The sequence below is a fragment of the Phyllostomus discolor genome, chromosome 4, assembly GCF_004126475.2.
Source record: "Phyllostomus discolor isolate MPI-MPIP mPhyDis1 chromosome 4, mPhyDis1.pri.v3, whole genome shotgun sequence".
Taxonomy (NCBI): domain Eukaryota; kingdom Metazoa; phylum Chordata; class Mammalia; order Chiroptera; family Phyllostomidae; genus Phyllostomus; species Phyllostomus discolor.
This window is the reverse complement of record NC_040906.2, coordinates 108,867,607-108,883,148: the sequence shown is the minus strand read 5'-3', so window position 1 is coordinate 108,883,148 and position 15,542 is coordinate 108,867,607. Positions and strand designations below refer to the sequence as shown.

The window sequence follows — 15,542 nt, the reverse complement described above, 5'->3', positions numbered from 1 at the left end:
TGGCTCTGAGGACTGGGAAACGAGGAAGGGGACAGGGACTGAGGCTGGGGCTCTGACAGGAGGAGCCTGTGGTTTCTGACTGTGCACTTGGAACACGCCCTTCTGGGAGCAGGGGCCCGGCTGGGAGCAGCCAAGCCAAGGGGAGGAGTGGGCGGAGGGGCCCCGGGCCACCCGGTGAGCAGCCCCAGGGAGCTCCCAGCACAACCAGCACCTGGTGAGCCCGTCAGGGACCCTCTGGAATGTTCTGGACCAGCCGGGCCTCCAGCGACAGCAGCGACAGCAGCCCCAGCCCGCGTCACTGCGGACAAAGGAGCCGCCCACGGACCCAGTCAACCACAGACAGGACAGAACAAAGTTTATTGCGGGCTGTTTGTTCCCCAGCGGCAGGTGACGGGAACACAGACTACGTAATCCCCCACTGTCAGTGTGTCCTCATCACCTTCTGTCTTCCCCGTCAGGCTGCGGGCACCAGGACAGCGGGCATGCTGCCTGTTCGCATTGAACGACCCCCAGGACTAAGGAGAAGCCTGGCGCAGGGGCCTCACTGAGCCCGTGAGTGAGCGAGTGCGCATGCGCTGGGACCCGGCTCCTCCCAGCTGAGTCTGGGACCCGGAGGGGCTGCGGGTGTTTGGTTTGGGGGCTGCCCCAGTCTGCTCGGGCTGCTGGTAACCACATACCACCGGCTGGGCGGCTTAAACAACAGAAGTTCATTTTCTCACAGGTCTGGAGGCTGGAAGTCCAAGAGCAAAGTCCCAGGAATTCTGGCTTCTGCTCCAGGGCCCTCTTCCTGGCTTGTGGACGGCTGTCTTCTCCCTGTGTCCTTACACAGCCCCTCCCCTGTGTGAGGAGGGACGGGGAGGGCAGGGCTGGGTTTTGGAATCTGAGGCCTTTTTCTCCCATAACCCCACCTGTCCTATCAGATAAGGGCCCCGCCCCATGACCTCGGTTGACCTTAATGGTCTCCTTAAAGGCTCTGTGCCTAAATACAGTTACATTGGGGGCTGGTGCTTCAGCACACAAATAGTGGGGGACACAACTCTGTGCATAACAGGGGTCCCCTATGACATGTGCTTTTGCTACCTACCAGCTGGTCTCCATCCCCTGAGCCCCTCATGAAGTGTGATGCTGGGTGCCTCCCCAAGCTCTGGTCTCACCTCAAATTGCAGCCATGGCTCATCTGCCACACACAGGGCTCTGGGGGACCCTTCCCTGGTTTGCAGACCCCTGTTTGTTTGGGCTGCTAAAACAACACCATAGACTGACTATAAATAACAGAAATGTATTTCTCACAGTTCTGGAGGCTGAAAGTCCAGGGTCAAGGTACCAGCACATTCAGGGTCTGGTGAGGGCGACTTCCTGGTTCACTGGCGGCTGTGCCCTCACTGTGTCCCCTCACTGTGTCCTCTCACTGTGTCCTCTCACTGTGTCCTCTCACAGTGGGCAGAACAAGGGAGCTCTCTGGGGTCTCCTTTATCTGGGCTCCGCCCTCCTGACCTAATCACCTCCCAAAGGCCCCACCTCCACACACCAGCACATTGGGGGTTAGGTTTCAGTGTGAACTCTGAGGACACAAACATTCAGTCCATAGCACCCCCAGGGTGGTGGGCCAGTTGTCCAGGTAGAAATGAGATTTAGGGCCGAGGCTGCAGGGTTCCTTCATTCAGGGACTGGGGGCAGCAGAGAGCAGGGCCTGGAGGGTCCAGTCTGTGCATGTGGTGCATGGGTGACCCCAGAGGAAAGAGAGGGGATCCCAGAGTCCTCGGGCAGTGAGCTGCGGAGGTTGTAGGGACCGCCCCTGGGAAATGGGCAGCCTGGGTCCCATCACTGAGGTCCCCGTAGCCCACAGTGGGTACAGCCCACACCCACGTTCAGCACCGGGTCCTCAGGGGCCCTCGGCCTGGCCCAAGGGCTTGTCCTGTCCTAGGGCAGGGAGGGACCATGAAGGCTGTAACAACCTGCTACTCAGGACTGGGCGCAGACATGGCAGGGAGGTGCTAGTGCAGTTAGTGAGACCCTGGAATCCCCAGGCATGTGGGCCCAGGGCTCATCCTGTAGGGACAGCACAGCCCTTTGCTGTCTATGACCTGGAGGACCCTCTCCAAACACGGACAGGTGTCCCCATGGCCAGCCCTCCCCTTGCTGCTCTCCTCCTGGCTCCTTCCTCTCTCCCCCCTGCAACCCCTGCCCCTCTGATGTTCTTACTTCCATGTACCCTGACTTCCTCAGGACCATCCTCTCCTTCCCGGACCTAATGCCCCAGCCCCTGCCCCCACCCCATGTTCTGAGATGACTGGACTGATTCCCAGGTGGAGGGTCCGGTAGCTCCAGAGGGAGCAGCAGGAAGATGTGACAGGGACTTGGGTGTCCCAGGCCCCATTCTGGGGTACTAAGGGCACCTAGTTAGTTCATGGTGTCCATCCTGGACCTGGGAACTGTCCTGGACCTGGGAACCTGTCGTGGCTGGAAGACCTCACCCTTCCCTGAGGGAGGGTCCACGGTGACTCAATGCGGATGGAACACTAAGTCAGTGTGGGTTGTGAGAAACACTTTTCACCCGGAGCCTGACACTGGATGTGGACCCAGTCTTGCATTCAAAGCCTGTTCTGGTGTTGGGAGCAGACCCTGGGAGGGATCTGACTAAAATAAACATCAGAAAGGGGAGGGAGGGCAGTCTTCTGTCATCTGCCCTGTGGCCACACGGGGGCGCCGCCGCGCTGCTCATGGAGGCTGACTGCTCCCTGGGAGGGTTTGTGCTGTGAGTGGTCAGAGGTGGCTGACTTGGAGGCTGGGCACCGGGTCGGGGATGAAGTAGCTTCGAAGCAATCCTGGACTCCACAGGTGTCAAGGTCAGACACTGAACAAGGACTGACAGAGAGGAGTGCTCAGGAGGCTTGGGCCACCTCTGAGGTTTCCACCTCCCACTGCTACCCCTCTCTCCTGCCCCGTGATGACAACAACCCCAGGAAAGTGAAAAGAAACATTTTATCTACTTTCTGGTTGTCACGGTACTCCTTCTTGATGTACCAACAGTAACATTTGTGGAGGTTTTCCTCAGGAAGGATACATGAAAAACTGGTAACATGCTCCTCCCTGGCAGGGATCCCGGGTGCCTAGGGTCTGGGGAGGGAGGAGTTTCCACGGTTGATTTCTCAGACTGTCTGGAGGGAGCTTTCCTAAATATGTTACATTTGCAAGGCCCTTTGCAGGTCAGGTCCAGGTGTCACAGCTGTGGCTGTGTGATGGGCCCAGTTCCAGGTCCTCCCTGTGTCCTCCAGCCCAGAGGCCCAGGCTGTCACATCTCAGAGCCAGCACTACTGGGCCTGGGCCTGAAAACCTGCCACCAGGCAGCCCCTCCGTCCCTGGCAGTGTCCCCAAGTGTCCTTGCTGAGCGGCCCTCCCTGCACTGCCCCTGCCGCGGCCTCTCCAGCCTCCCTCCAACCCCACCTGCTTTGCTTTTGCTCACACCCACTCACTAACACACATTTTCAATGTATTTATTTAATCATTTACTGTCTGTCCCTCCATGAGAACACAAGCTTTATGAGGACAAGGATAGGGATCTGATTTTCACACCTGTATTTTCACGGCCCTGAAAGCTGATTTTGAAACATCTGTTGAGTGAGTGAGTGAGTGAAGGCACAGACTGCACACACCCTGCTGCGTGCCAACACAGGGACACAGTCACACACACTGACGTTCTCTCACACACACACACACACTGACACACACACACTTAAACCCTAACTCCCGTGTAACGACACACTGTGAACAAACACCCCATGTCAGCGTGCATCACCATTTCTAGCATTTTCTCCACAGGACGGTGAGAACTTACCTAAAAGACACCTGAGGTTTGAAAGACCAACACGCTGGTCACTGTAGGTTTAGCCATTTTGGTATTCTGTCCTATTTTACTGATGGAATGTATTTCTATAATTTTTGCTGACACATTTGAAAATCACCTGCTATCATCATGACCCTCTCCCCTGAATATTTTGGTATTTATCTCTGAAAAAATAACCTTTCTCTTCAAACAATATTATTACACTCTGGAAAATAACTGCAATTCCCCAATATTATAAATATCAGAGTAACATAAACTTCTCCACATTATCCTGCAAATGGCCCCCATTTGGAGAGGAGGAGGCTCAGGGACCTTGGACCATCCCTGATGTCCCCACCCCCTCCTGGCACCCCTCCTTCCTTCCCCTGGATGGTGACACCAGGGAAACTGAAAGTAGGCCATTTTCCTCTACTCCCTACTTCTGTCTTTTAAACTCAGTTTTTGAAATGAAATCATCTCTTACTGGGAACAGCATCTCAGTGTCTACATCCTCCCCAGTGTGGGTACGCACATCGGGACTGTTGGGATGAGGACCGCAGCTGCCCTGGGCCTTCTGTCCCCTCAGCAGGACAGGAGAGGGGCCCTGGCACCAGGGTCCCACCTGAGGCTCCAGAAGTCACACCTCCAACAGCAGCTGTCCCACTGAGACCTGGAGTGAGCACAGCCTCTCTCTCAGTGTTCAGAGTGAACTCATGCACGTCCTCCAAGACCCCACCTCTCCCCCAGGCCCTTCCCCTAGAGTCAGGGGTCAGGATTGGGACTGAGACCCCCACCTGACCTCCTCATCCTCACTGACAGAGCCCCAGGGAGAGCCCAACCCCTCACTGCCCCTCCCCCCATCCTCCTCTCACTCACTCACCACCATCCTCCCTGAAGCCACCAGGACCAACCTCCTCTGTCCTTGTCCCTGTCTGTCTCAGTCACCCTGGTCCCCAAACACCCTGCACCTCGTCTCCACAGGCTCTGCAGCCCCCACTCTGTCCCCTCCCATACCCCCCCCTCCCCAACCCCTGAGACCTGCCCACTGCACCCCTGAGTGCTCAGCCCAGGACCAGAACCTGCACAGCCCTCCCCCAGGACGAGGTCCCTGCACCTCGAGGCTCTGACAGGAGCCCGGGTCTCCCTGAGGCCACGGCTCCCTCTGAAGTCCTCCCATGGGGGTCCCCCCTCCCTCTGACCTGGAGACCTGGGCGAGGAGGGGGTGGGGTACCGGCTCCTCCTCTGCTTTGACCTGTTCCCCTCCCTCCTCCCTAGCACCCCCAATGTGCCATCAGACTGGAGCCCCCACTCCCTCATCATAGGGATTCCCTGTGGACCCCAGGCCACTCCCCCATTTCTTTTACCTCCTGGCCCACTGTCACCTCCCAGAGCACTGCCTCCTTGACCCTCAGTGACAACAACACCATCAGAGGTGGGAGACTGAACAGTGGTCCCCAGAGATGCCCAGCCTGGTCCTTGGAGCCTGTGAACAGCTTTCCTCACATGGCAAAGGGACCTGGGTGATGTCACTGAGGTTAAGGACTGTGGGACAGGGAGACTCCCTGCATTATCTGGGTGGGCAGTCAGGTCACAAAAACCCTAAAAGCAGAGCAGCCTGAGCTCCGCGAACACCGGCACGATTATGTGATCACAGGCTGTAACGTGAGGTCAGCAACCCTTCCTCACAGCTGTGCCTGTTTCCAGGCCCGAGTCGTCACCCCAACCACTCCTGGAGTACACTGGGGTCCCCGTCTGTGCACTGTAACTCACCCCTCGGGGTCCCCTCCTCCCTGCTGTTAACCTCCATGAGGCATCATTTCACTCTGCCCCTTGGCTCCCCCCTGCCCTGTCAGCCTTGCCTGGGAACCCGCCCAGCCGGTGACTCAACCTCCTTCTTCCCCGCACCTGCCCCGCACCTGCCCCACCAGCCACAGGAGGCTGCAGCCCCACACAGCCATGCTGATGCTGCCACGTTAATGTCGTGACCCAGACCACAGGGCGGGGGATTTCCAGGCACAATTCCTCCGGGACCAACGAGAAAGCCGCTGTCCCTCCACCCCCGTTCCCAAGGCCGCTCCTCTCCGGCGTCAAGTCCTCGGGGGAGGGGGGCGGTGAGTTTCCTTCTAGAAGAGTCCGGGGGGAGGTCAGGGGTGGGAGGCAGAGTCCGCCCCCGGGAGAGGGGCTCCGGGAACAGAAGGGAGGGAAGGGGACTGGGCCCAGCCTGGGGGTCGCTCCCTGTTTCCCCCGGACAGACTCGGGGCTCAGACTCCGGGACGCGGTGCAACAACGAGCTCTCAGAGCAGGAGGAGGGGGGATGGGGCAAAGTCCCAGGTGCCCTGCCCGGCGCTCAGGGTCTCGGCCCGAGGGCTGAGTCCGGGCGGGGAAGCTCCGAGCTGGGGAGTCCCGGTCTCCCGGTTTCACTTTTGCGTCTCCCAACCTGCACGGGGGACTCCTTCCCGGATACTCGTGACGCCACCCCACTTGCCTCTCCCATTGGTGACCCGTGTCTATAGCAGCCAATCGGCGTCGCCGCTGCTCCCCGGTTATAGGTCTCCCCGGACCCGCCCAGAGGCAGCTGCTCCCCAAACCCCGAGGATGCGGGTCATGCGGTCCCCGAGCCTCCTGCTGCTGCTCCAGGGGGCGCTGGCGCTGACCGCGGCCGGGGCGGGTGAGCGCGGGGTCGGGAGGGAGCGGCCTGTCCGGGGAGGAGCGCGGACCGGCGGGGGCGTGGGATCCCGCTCTCCGTCCCCCTTTCCGTCCCCTCGACCGCGGACCCGGGACCCGCGCCGGGGGAGGGTCGCCGGTCTCACCGCTCCCGCCCGCAGGTCCGCACTCCATGAGCTATTTCGTCACCGCCGTGTCCCGGCCCGGCCGCGGGGAGCCCCGCTTCCTCGAAGTCGGCTACGTGGACGGCACGGAGTTCGTGCGGTTCGACAGCGACGCCGCGAACCCGAGGGAGGAGCCGCGGGCGCCGTGGATGGAGGGGCCGTGGGTGGACGAGGTGATACCGCAGTACTGGGACAGCGAGACGCGGAGAGCCGAGGGAAACGCACAGACTTTCCGAGTGAACCTGAACACCCTGCGCGGCTACTACAACCAGAGCGCGGACGGTGAGCGCGCGGGGCCGGGCCGGCACGACCCCCATCCCCGCGGACGGGCGGGGCCGCCCCGAGTGTCCGCGTCCGAGCTTCTCCCCGAGAGGAGCCCGCGGGACTCTGACCCGGTTCGGTTTCGGTTTCGGTTCGATCCCCGCGGGTGGGGGCGGGGCGGGGCGGCGGGCGAGGCTGACCTCGGGGCGGGGTCAGGGTCTCACACGATCCAGTGGATGTACGGCTGCGACGTGGGGCCGGACGGGACCGTCCTCCGCGGGTACAGTCAGTTCGCCTACGACGGCGCCGACTACATCGCCCTGAACGAGGACCTGCGCTCCTGGACCGCGGCCGACACGGCGGCTCAGATCACCCGGCGCAAGTGGGAGGCGGCCGATGTGGCGGAGAACGAGAGGAACTACGTGCACGGCCGGTGCAGGGAGACGCTCCTGCAGTACCTGGAGCGCGGGAAGGAGGCGCTGCAGCGCGCAGGTACCGGGGCTCGCGGGGCGCCCCCTCCCTCGGGCTGGGCTCCGACGGGGAGACGGGACGCGGGACCGGGGTCAGAACCCCCTCTGCGTCGGGAGACCGAGTCCGCCCGGACTTTCAGACCCGGGACCGGAGGGCGACCCCGCCTTCTCTGAGGGACGCTCGGGGGGCAGCCTCTCCGGGGACGGAGGGACGCGCCCCGAGATCTCGGGTCAGCGGCTCCCTCCGACCCGGCTCTCCGCAGCCCCGTGGCTGCCTTCCCACCGTCCCCCCTCCCCCCAGTCTGGACCAGAAACACTTTTCTTCAGGCGACCGGTCTGCACCTGGGCTGTGTCCCTCTGGTTCTAGAACTTTCTACAGACCAGGGGATCCCCCCAGGTGCCTCTGTCCAGGCTGGGTCTGGGGTTTGCGGACCGCCCCGCCCCCGTCACTGTCCTGTCCAGTCTTGGGACGGCCACGGGAGCGCTGCTGGACTGCCCCTCGACTGTGCGAAGTTCCCGAATTTCCGACCTTTCTCCTCAGACCCCCCAGAGGCCCAAGTGACCCGCCACCCCACCTCTGAGCGGGAGGCCACCCTGAGGTGCTGGGCCCGGGGCTTCTACCCTGCGGACATCGCCCTGACCTGGCGGCGGGACGGGGAGGACCAGACCCAGGACACGGAGCTCGTGGAGACCAGGCCCGCGGGGGACGGGACCTTCCAGACGTGGGCGGCGGTGGTGGTGCCGCGTGGGGAGGAGCAGAGATACACGTGCCACGTGCAGCACCAGGGACTGCGGGAGCCCCTGATGCTTGGATGGGGTGAGGAGGGGCCTCCAAGGGGACTACAGGAGGTTGGGGCCGGGCGTGGGGGGCAGGGCCTTCACCTTCCTGTCCCTTTGCAGAGCCGCCTCCTCAGACCAACACCATCATCATCATTGTGGGCATCATTAGTGGCCTGGTCCTGCTTGGAGCTGTGGCGGCTGCAGCTGTGATGTGGGGGAGGAGGCGCTCAGGTAGGGTGGGTGAGGTCTCATTTCTTGTCCCACCGGAGGTCTCAAGCCCAGGAAACGTGTGTGTCTCACTTCATTAAAGGGAAGCATTGTCTTCACTCATGTGCTTGCCAGTCTGGGGCCCTGCTGGCTACACTGACTGGTTAGGAAGGCACGTGTGAGATAAGGGACAGATGTGTCACCCTGATGACTCTGGGGATGGGGACCTGCTTCCCAACAGTCACAGGTTCATGGGGAGGGTCCCTGCTGAGGACAGACCTGCAGGAGGCCCGTAGGTCCAGTCCCTGCACATGAATTTCTCTCAGGTTTCCCCGATCTTGCCCTGGGTCTGTAGTCAGAGTTCTGGAAACTTCCCTGGGGTCCAGGACCAGGGCTTCCTGTAGGACCTCAGGGCCCTGCCTCCTCCCTGGTGTCTCACAGGGTGTTTTCTTCCTGCAGGTGGGAAAGGAGGGAGCTACGCTCAGGCTGCCAGTGAGTATGCAGGGGGGACCCCTGAGACCCTGTGTTGGTGCAGACGGGAGCCCATGGGGGACCTCCCTCCTCATAGGTTCTCCTTTGCTTTCCTGTCCTGGGGGCTCTGACCACATCCTGTTTTGTGCCTCCCCAGGTAGTGACAGTGCCCAGGGCTCGGATGTGTCTCTCACGGCTTCTAAAGGTGAGACCCTGACACGGGGAGGGTTGGGACAGAAGGGATGGGACTGAGTAATGGGGGACTCTATGTGATTATGGAACACAGGGTGGGCTGTTGGACAATGTCACCACCTACAGTGACCGATGGACATTTGTTCACAATTATCTTCTTCTCCAGCATGAGACAGCTGCCCTGTCAGGGAATGAGTGATGGAAGGTTCCTCACACACACATACCCGCCAGCCCCTGTTTGTGACTTCAGGGACATCTCACTTCTGCTTCTGCAACTGGCATCTGAATGTCTGTGTTCCCATCAGCATCACTGAGGAGGTGGGAGGCAGGCCCACCCCACCCACCAGCCCCTCCCCACACTCCCCTGCTCCAACAGAGTGGGGGCAGGGCCTCCCCATCCCTGTCTGTGCTTCCTGGTGCCTGAGCTGCAGCTTCTCACTCCCTGGTTAAAATAAGGTTCTGGGTGTAAATTTGTTTTTTCACTTCTTGCCATGAGTGGTCGATGTGTTAATTAAAAAGCTGAAGATCCTGAATTCTGAAAGAAATAAATGAGAAGTTTCCAGAACCCGTGTGTGTGCTGTGCTGAGTCTGTGGCAGGGACAGGAGGGTCTGTGAGTACCAAGCGTGGTCGGGGCTGTGCCCAGTCAGTGTTCAGTGCATCGTGGGCTTTGACGTGGTCCCTCCTCCACTGGGTTGCCCTCTGCCCCTTTGTCCTGTCCCTTCAGTGGAACTGTGTCCCAGCAGGACCTGGGATCACAGGAACCCGCATCACCGGGCCTTGTAGACTGTCCCCGTGAAGCCCGTCTCCAGGACCGTGGGCAGCGAGGGCTGTGTGAGGCCGGGTCAGCCGAGGCTCAGGCTGGGTCGGACCCTCAGCCCCATCTTCTGGATCTTTATTTGTTGCTTCTTTGTTTCTGTAGAGCAGCAGGACTGCATTTGTCCTTGTTAGGAGTCCTGGTCTGGTCTCATTCTCCTCTGGGTGTCCCCGTCTTCCAGCAGCAGGGGTGTTTTGCCTGTCACTGTCCCCACCAGGCCCAGGGGTCCCTGCACACAGGAGTCTGGGGTGTGGAGAGATGAGTTGTCAGACTCGTCCTGTTGTTGCCCCCTCTAGGGCTTGGCTGATCTTTCATCTTTTCCTAAACTCTCAAAGGAACCGGGTTCTGGACTGAGCAGAGGGGGATCCCATCATTTCCCATCCTAGATCAGTCCCCTTTGGAATCCTGCTCGGCTCACCTGCGCCCTCCCCCTGCCCTTCACTGCAGTGCTGGGTGCAGTACGCACTCCGGGATGCACAGAGCAGGGTCTGCTGTGGACTCGGGGGAGCAGCTCTGTGGGGAAAGTGCGGGGCTGTCAATGTCCCTGTGAGTGCACGTGGTATCGTCACTGCCACGGAGCAGCTGTGGTTGAGGCCACGTTAATACAGACACAGCCTGTAGCACAGGGAGGTGCCCTGCCCTGACCATCTGTGAAGCAGTGCTGGCTGTGTGACAGATGTGTGGCACTGGGTTTGCATGTGGGGACATCACTGAAGCACAGTCGGGATCACTGCCGGCCTCGTGGGGCCCGTGCTGTGTGGGGAGACAGTGGGTGTGAGCACAGCACACAGGGAGGTGTGTGTGGGAGGGGGAGTGGTCTGGGAAGACACAGGGGGGATGGTGGTCCCCAGTGTGGGCTGTGGGGATAGGGAAGGCGGCTGCTTGATGTGGGTGGTCAGTGTGGCCCTCACTGGGGAGGTGGCCTTGAGGGGAGATTTGAAGGACATGGGACATTACCCACCAGGATGTGTGGAGGAAGTTCTGTCCAGGCAGGGGACCCTCCAGTGCGAATGCCCCAGGGCAGCGGTGTGTCTGCAGTCTGGGGAGAAGGGAAAGGGGTGGGGGTCAGTGTGGGAATGGAGCAGGGAGTGACAGAGATGGGAGAGAGGCATGGCCAGACCACGTGGGCCTGGAGGAGGTTGGAAGGGCACAACTGTGCTCTGAGTGAGGTGGGGGTCAGAGGACAGTGTAGAGCAGGAGGGGGACATGGCCTGATGTCCCCTTTAGTGGGTCCCAGTGGCTGCTGTGCTGAGAGCAGACTTGGGAGGCGAGGGAGGCAGTGTGGACGCAGGAGGGGTCTGTGCCGCGGGCCAGGCTGGGGATGCTTTCTGGGGTGAGGGGCAGGAATAGTGGGTGAGGGGGGATCCTGGATGCCTTCTGAGGGGGACCTGTCAGCTTTCCTGATGCTTAACCTGGGGCACAAGGGAGAGGAGTCCAGGTCAGCAAACATCTCAGAGGACACAAGCAGAGAGACGGAGTTGTGTCAGCAGAGATGGGGAGACCCTGGAAGCAGCATATCTGAGGGGACGTCACAGACGGTCATTGTCAGAGACAGTGGAGCTGAGATGTCTGTGAGAGATCCCATGGAGTCATCCGACTGCCAGGTGGACCACTGAGTCTGCAGATGGGGGGATGTGCTGGCTGCACAGATAGACTGGGGAGGCCACACACATAAGTGCTATTTAAAGCCGTGAGCGTGGGCGAGGCCACCAAGGGGTGACAGCTACAGAACACGAAGGAAGACGGATGGAACCCAGGGCCCCAGTGCTGAGCGATCTGAGTGGACTCCACACCAGAGCTGCTTGCACATTCTGTCTCCATGTCCAGAAGGCTGTTGAGCACTGAGTCCCAAACTTTCTTGTGCCCACAAATTACCTGCACACTTTGTTAAGACTCAGAAAGTCTGGAGCAGAGAGTGGGATTCTGGATTCATAACGAGGCTGGTGCGGATGCTGCTGGCCTTCAGGTCACACGTTCAGCAGCAGGAACCCAGACAGGACCCCACACGCTGTGTGTCAGCCTCGCCTGCAGGGCTTGTCACACGGGTGATCCTGGCCTGGGGCCTGTTCCCCTGAGACGTGGCTCTGGGAGAGGCCTGGGGTTGGTAAGAAGCCCCATGAGCCCTCCTGGGGCTCAGCCAGATGGGGACCACTGAGGTCAGTGTCAGAGCTCAGGGTGGGGAGGGGTCTTCAATCCACATTTAGTGTTTTTTTCCTCAGAAAGAAAAGGGAGGACATATATTGTCATTTATGAGACGTGATGTTGGGAGTCACAGTCGTTTTCTCCACCACGGGGTAGAGTCAGGTGGGACATTTAGGAAGTGGCCCCGGGTCAGCATAATAGTATCTCTGAGTGAAACTGTTCCCCAGGTATATTTCTTGGAGCAAACAATGGAATCCTAATTTTTTCTAATTTAGATATAAAGCAGTATAGTGGGTTCTAATGCTATTTTGGGGAAAGCCACAAAACACACTAAAGGCCACACAGCCAGGAACAGCCCACAGTCCATCCTGGGTCAGGTCCCACACAGGCCCCGCTGCCCTGCTGCCGGGCACAGATGTCACCGCTCACCGCCCCCGCCCCAACTCCCCTCAGGCGGGGCCCTGGGCCCCGTGCCTCGGACTACTGTCTCTGCTGCTCCAGCGCCCGGACACTGTTGCTGCCCCTCCCACCACCCTGGCCAAGTGCCCTCTGCTCAGTCCCAGCCTCTCTGTGTCACCACGTCCTGAGTCAGAGTCTGGCATGTGGTCACCTGACTGGTGGAGCCTCGTGCCATGTCCAGATGCATGAACGTTGGGGACCTGGGTTCCCTCTTTCATGGAGGGAGGTCATCTCTGCCTCCCACCCAGACTCTTCTTTTTTGGAGAGCACGGTTATTAACGTTCCCTGAGGATGGTGAAGCAAGGAAGGGCCTAGAACAGAAAAAGCAACAGACCAGGTGGGGCTGCTGTCAGCTCACTGGGGAGTCAGAGAAAAGGGGGCTTTGAGGACAGTCAGGGGTCAGCCTGGGATGAGCTGCTGCTGCCCAGCACTCCCCTGGCTGCAAGTCTCCTGGGGTCCCTTAGAGTTTAGGACACACCCGCCTGTGAGGGAGGGAGGGGGAAGGGAATGCACAGTCGTGCTCCAGGGAGGGAGGCCGTGCTGGTCAAGACCCTATGTGTGGAACCTTCTCCTGTAGGAACAGAGTTCAGGGGCTGGGATGGGGGGTGGAAAAGAAAGACACATTTCAGTCCTTGGAGCAAAGGTCTGAGGCTGGAACTTTCTGGTGCATTACAGGCACTCGGGTTTGGCTGGAAGAACACGTGACCAATAAATGACGTCCCAGGCAAAGGGTCTCTCACCTGCTCTTCCTCTGAGTTTCTCTGTGGGATGGTGAGGGGTGTTTTCCCCCATTCACCCAGTTTTCTGATTCTCGGACACCAGCCATGTTTCCTACAGTTTAGCTCAACTCCGACGTGAACTCCCTGGAGTCAGCCTCAGACCCCAATGGTCAGGGTCCGACCCACAAGACTGCCCTCCCCTCAGAGCAAGTCTCAAGTTCAGGCCCCTGTGTTACCTGCTCGTCTGTCTGACTTGCCTACAAAAGGTAGGGGTTCCCCACCAAGTTCATTAATTTGCTGCATCAACTCACAGAACTCAGGAAAATGCTGTGTTTATTGAACATTTTATTACAAACAATACAAGTGAGCAGCCAGATGAGGAGGGACACGGGGTGAGGTGGGGAAGGGCCCTGAGTGCCCAAGCCTCTGTCACCATGGAGTTGGAAAGTGTCACCTCCAACTCCCAGCATGGGGAGGGGTTCACTACTTCACAATCTCTCTGAACCCTGTTATTAGGGGGGTTTATGGAGGTTTCACTATGTCAACAGATTTGACTAAATCCTTGGTTGTTGTTGATTGAACTCAAACTTGAGCCCCTCTCTCAGAGGCTGGGTAGTGAGGCTGAAAGTTCTGACCAAACTTGCTCTTTCTGGTGACCGGCCCCCATCCTGAAACTGTCCAGAACCCTTGGCCAAGGGCCATCTCACTAGCATCCTTGTCACTCAGGAGGCTCCAAGGGTTTTAGGAGCTCTGTGCCGGGAACCAGGGGCAAAGACCAAATACAGTCAGACCTCAGTTCCCGAATGTCTCCCATGTCAAACAATTCAATTTGTGACCAAATTGTTTATGGAAAATACATATCAGTTTTCGAACAAAGTTTTCATTCTTCACCTGACAACACTTTCAGGCTGATACCTGTATGATCGGTCACCTGTATGACTGTTATCTCAAACAAATTCCTTCTCAAACAGAATTCTGGAATGAATTAAACTCGAGAAGTGAGGTTTTGCTGCATTTCTGTATCAGACCGCAGGTCTCTGACCCCAGACCTGTGAGCAGGAAAGGGCATCGTAACAGGGAGGCGACGTGGGCTCCCGGCCAGAGCCCCTTCAGTCCCGACGACAAGCCCAGTCCGTCCCCCGTGTGAGCATGTTCACACGGCTCAGACGTTTATGGAAACTGCCCAACTGTTTGCGTCAGAGGGAGGTTCAGAGTAAGCCATAATGTGACGTCACTGCACATCTCCCAGCACGGCGAAAAATAAACTCAGACAAAATCAGTTCTTGGCAAGAATTGGGACTAATTCTATCTGTCCTTATTGCTAGTGTGAGAGTTGGTTGATTCAAATACTTTGAAAATGTGCAAGGCTTCACCTCCTCGCACAACCAAAAAAGGATAATAACTGATCTAAAAACAATAAACAACAAGAAGTGCCAGAAAATAAAACTGCATGGAACTCCGACAACCAAGGAGTTGAAGAAACATTCCCCCAGACTGGTAGGACGGGCAGAGAAGGGCAACATAGCAGAGAGAACACAAGGCAAGATGACCAAACGGGCGGGTAAGGCAGGGCTGGCTGAGTGGAAAACTAAAGACTCAAATTAGCTGTAAATGTCTGTGGGGGCTGCCATGAGGGAGAAACTTCTAGCCTCACATGAGAGAGTTCGTTGGAAAGTGGGGCTAGAGCAGAGCAAGTGAGCAGCATTGTTGCCTCTCTGACCCCTCTCCCACAGACAGCACCACAACCCAGCAAAGAGCCCAGGTGAATACCTAAGGCTCTGCCCCTTATAACATAAAAAGTGCACTGAGACAAAGAAATATGGCCCAAATGAAAGAACAGATCAAAACTCCAGAAAAAGAGCTAAGCAAGAGGAGAGAGACAACCTATCTGATGCAGAGTTCAAAACACTGGTAATCAGGATGCTCACAGAAATGGTTGAATATGTTTGCAAAATGAAAGAATAAATTAAGGCTACCTGAGGGAAATAAAGCAAGATATACAGGGAACCAACAGTGAAGGGAAGGAAACTGGGACTGGAACAGATAGACAAACAAGAATTCAAAAAAAATTACAAAACATGAGGAGAGGCTTAGGAACCTCCAGGACAATTTTAAATATTCCAATATCTGAAACACAAGGGTGCCAAAAGGACAAGAGCAAGAAGTTGAAAACTTATTGGAAGAAATAACGAAGAAAAACTTCCCCAATCTGTTGAAGGAAATAGGCTTCCAGGAAGTCTAGGAAGCCCAGAGAATCCCAAAGAAGTTGGACCCAAGGAGGAACACACCAAGGCACATTATCATTACATTAGCCAAGATTAAAGATAAGGAGAGAATCCTAGAAGCAGCAAGAGGAGAGAGTTAGCTACAAAGCA

General features: G+C 58.1%; 1 protein-coding gene and 1 long non-coding RNA gene across 4 annotated transcripts; both read left to right on the top strand.

The window, feature by feature from the left end:
- Positions 1–2,667: 2,667 nt before the first annotated feature.
- LOC114493833 (patr class I histocompatibility antigen, A-126 alpha chain-like) lies at positions 2,668–9,581 on the top strand. 3 transcript variants are annotated; one of them, XM_036024006.1, is made up of 9 exons: positions 2,668–2,677; positions 6,399–6,491; positions 6,649–6,933; positions 7,129–7,404; positions 7,924–8,199; positions 8,283–8,393; positions 8,829–8,861; positions 8,998–9,045; positions 9,199–9,581. In XM_036024006.1, the coding sequence occupies exons 2-9, from the start codon at positions 6,419–6,421 to the stop codon at positions 9,201–9,203; spliced, it is 1,107 nt and encodes a 368-aa protein (XP_035879899.1). In that variant the 5' UTR covers positions 2,668–2,677; positions 6,399–6,418; the 3' UTR covers positions 9,204–9,581. The 3 variants fall into 3 exon arrangements, with proteins under 3 accessions (XP_035879899.1, XP_028364324.1, XP_035879900.1); XM_028508523.2 differs by lacking the exon at positions 2,668–2,677 and having other exon boundaries at positions 6,396–6,491; XM_036024007.1 differs by lacking the exons at positions 2,668–2,677; positions 8,998–9,045 and having other exon boundaries at positions 6,397–6,491; positions 9,199–9,559.
- LOC118500173 lies at positions 2,734–9,559 on the top strand. The gene is made up of 3 exons (XR_004902721.1): positions 2,734–2,746; positions 5,040–5,050; positions 9,420–9,559. It is a non-coding gene; the product is annotated as an uncharacterized LOC118500173 (long non-coding RNA).
- Positions 9,582–15,542: the final 5,961 nt, after the last annotated feature.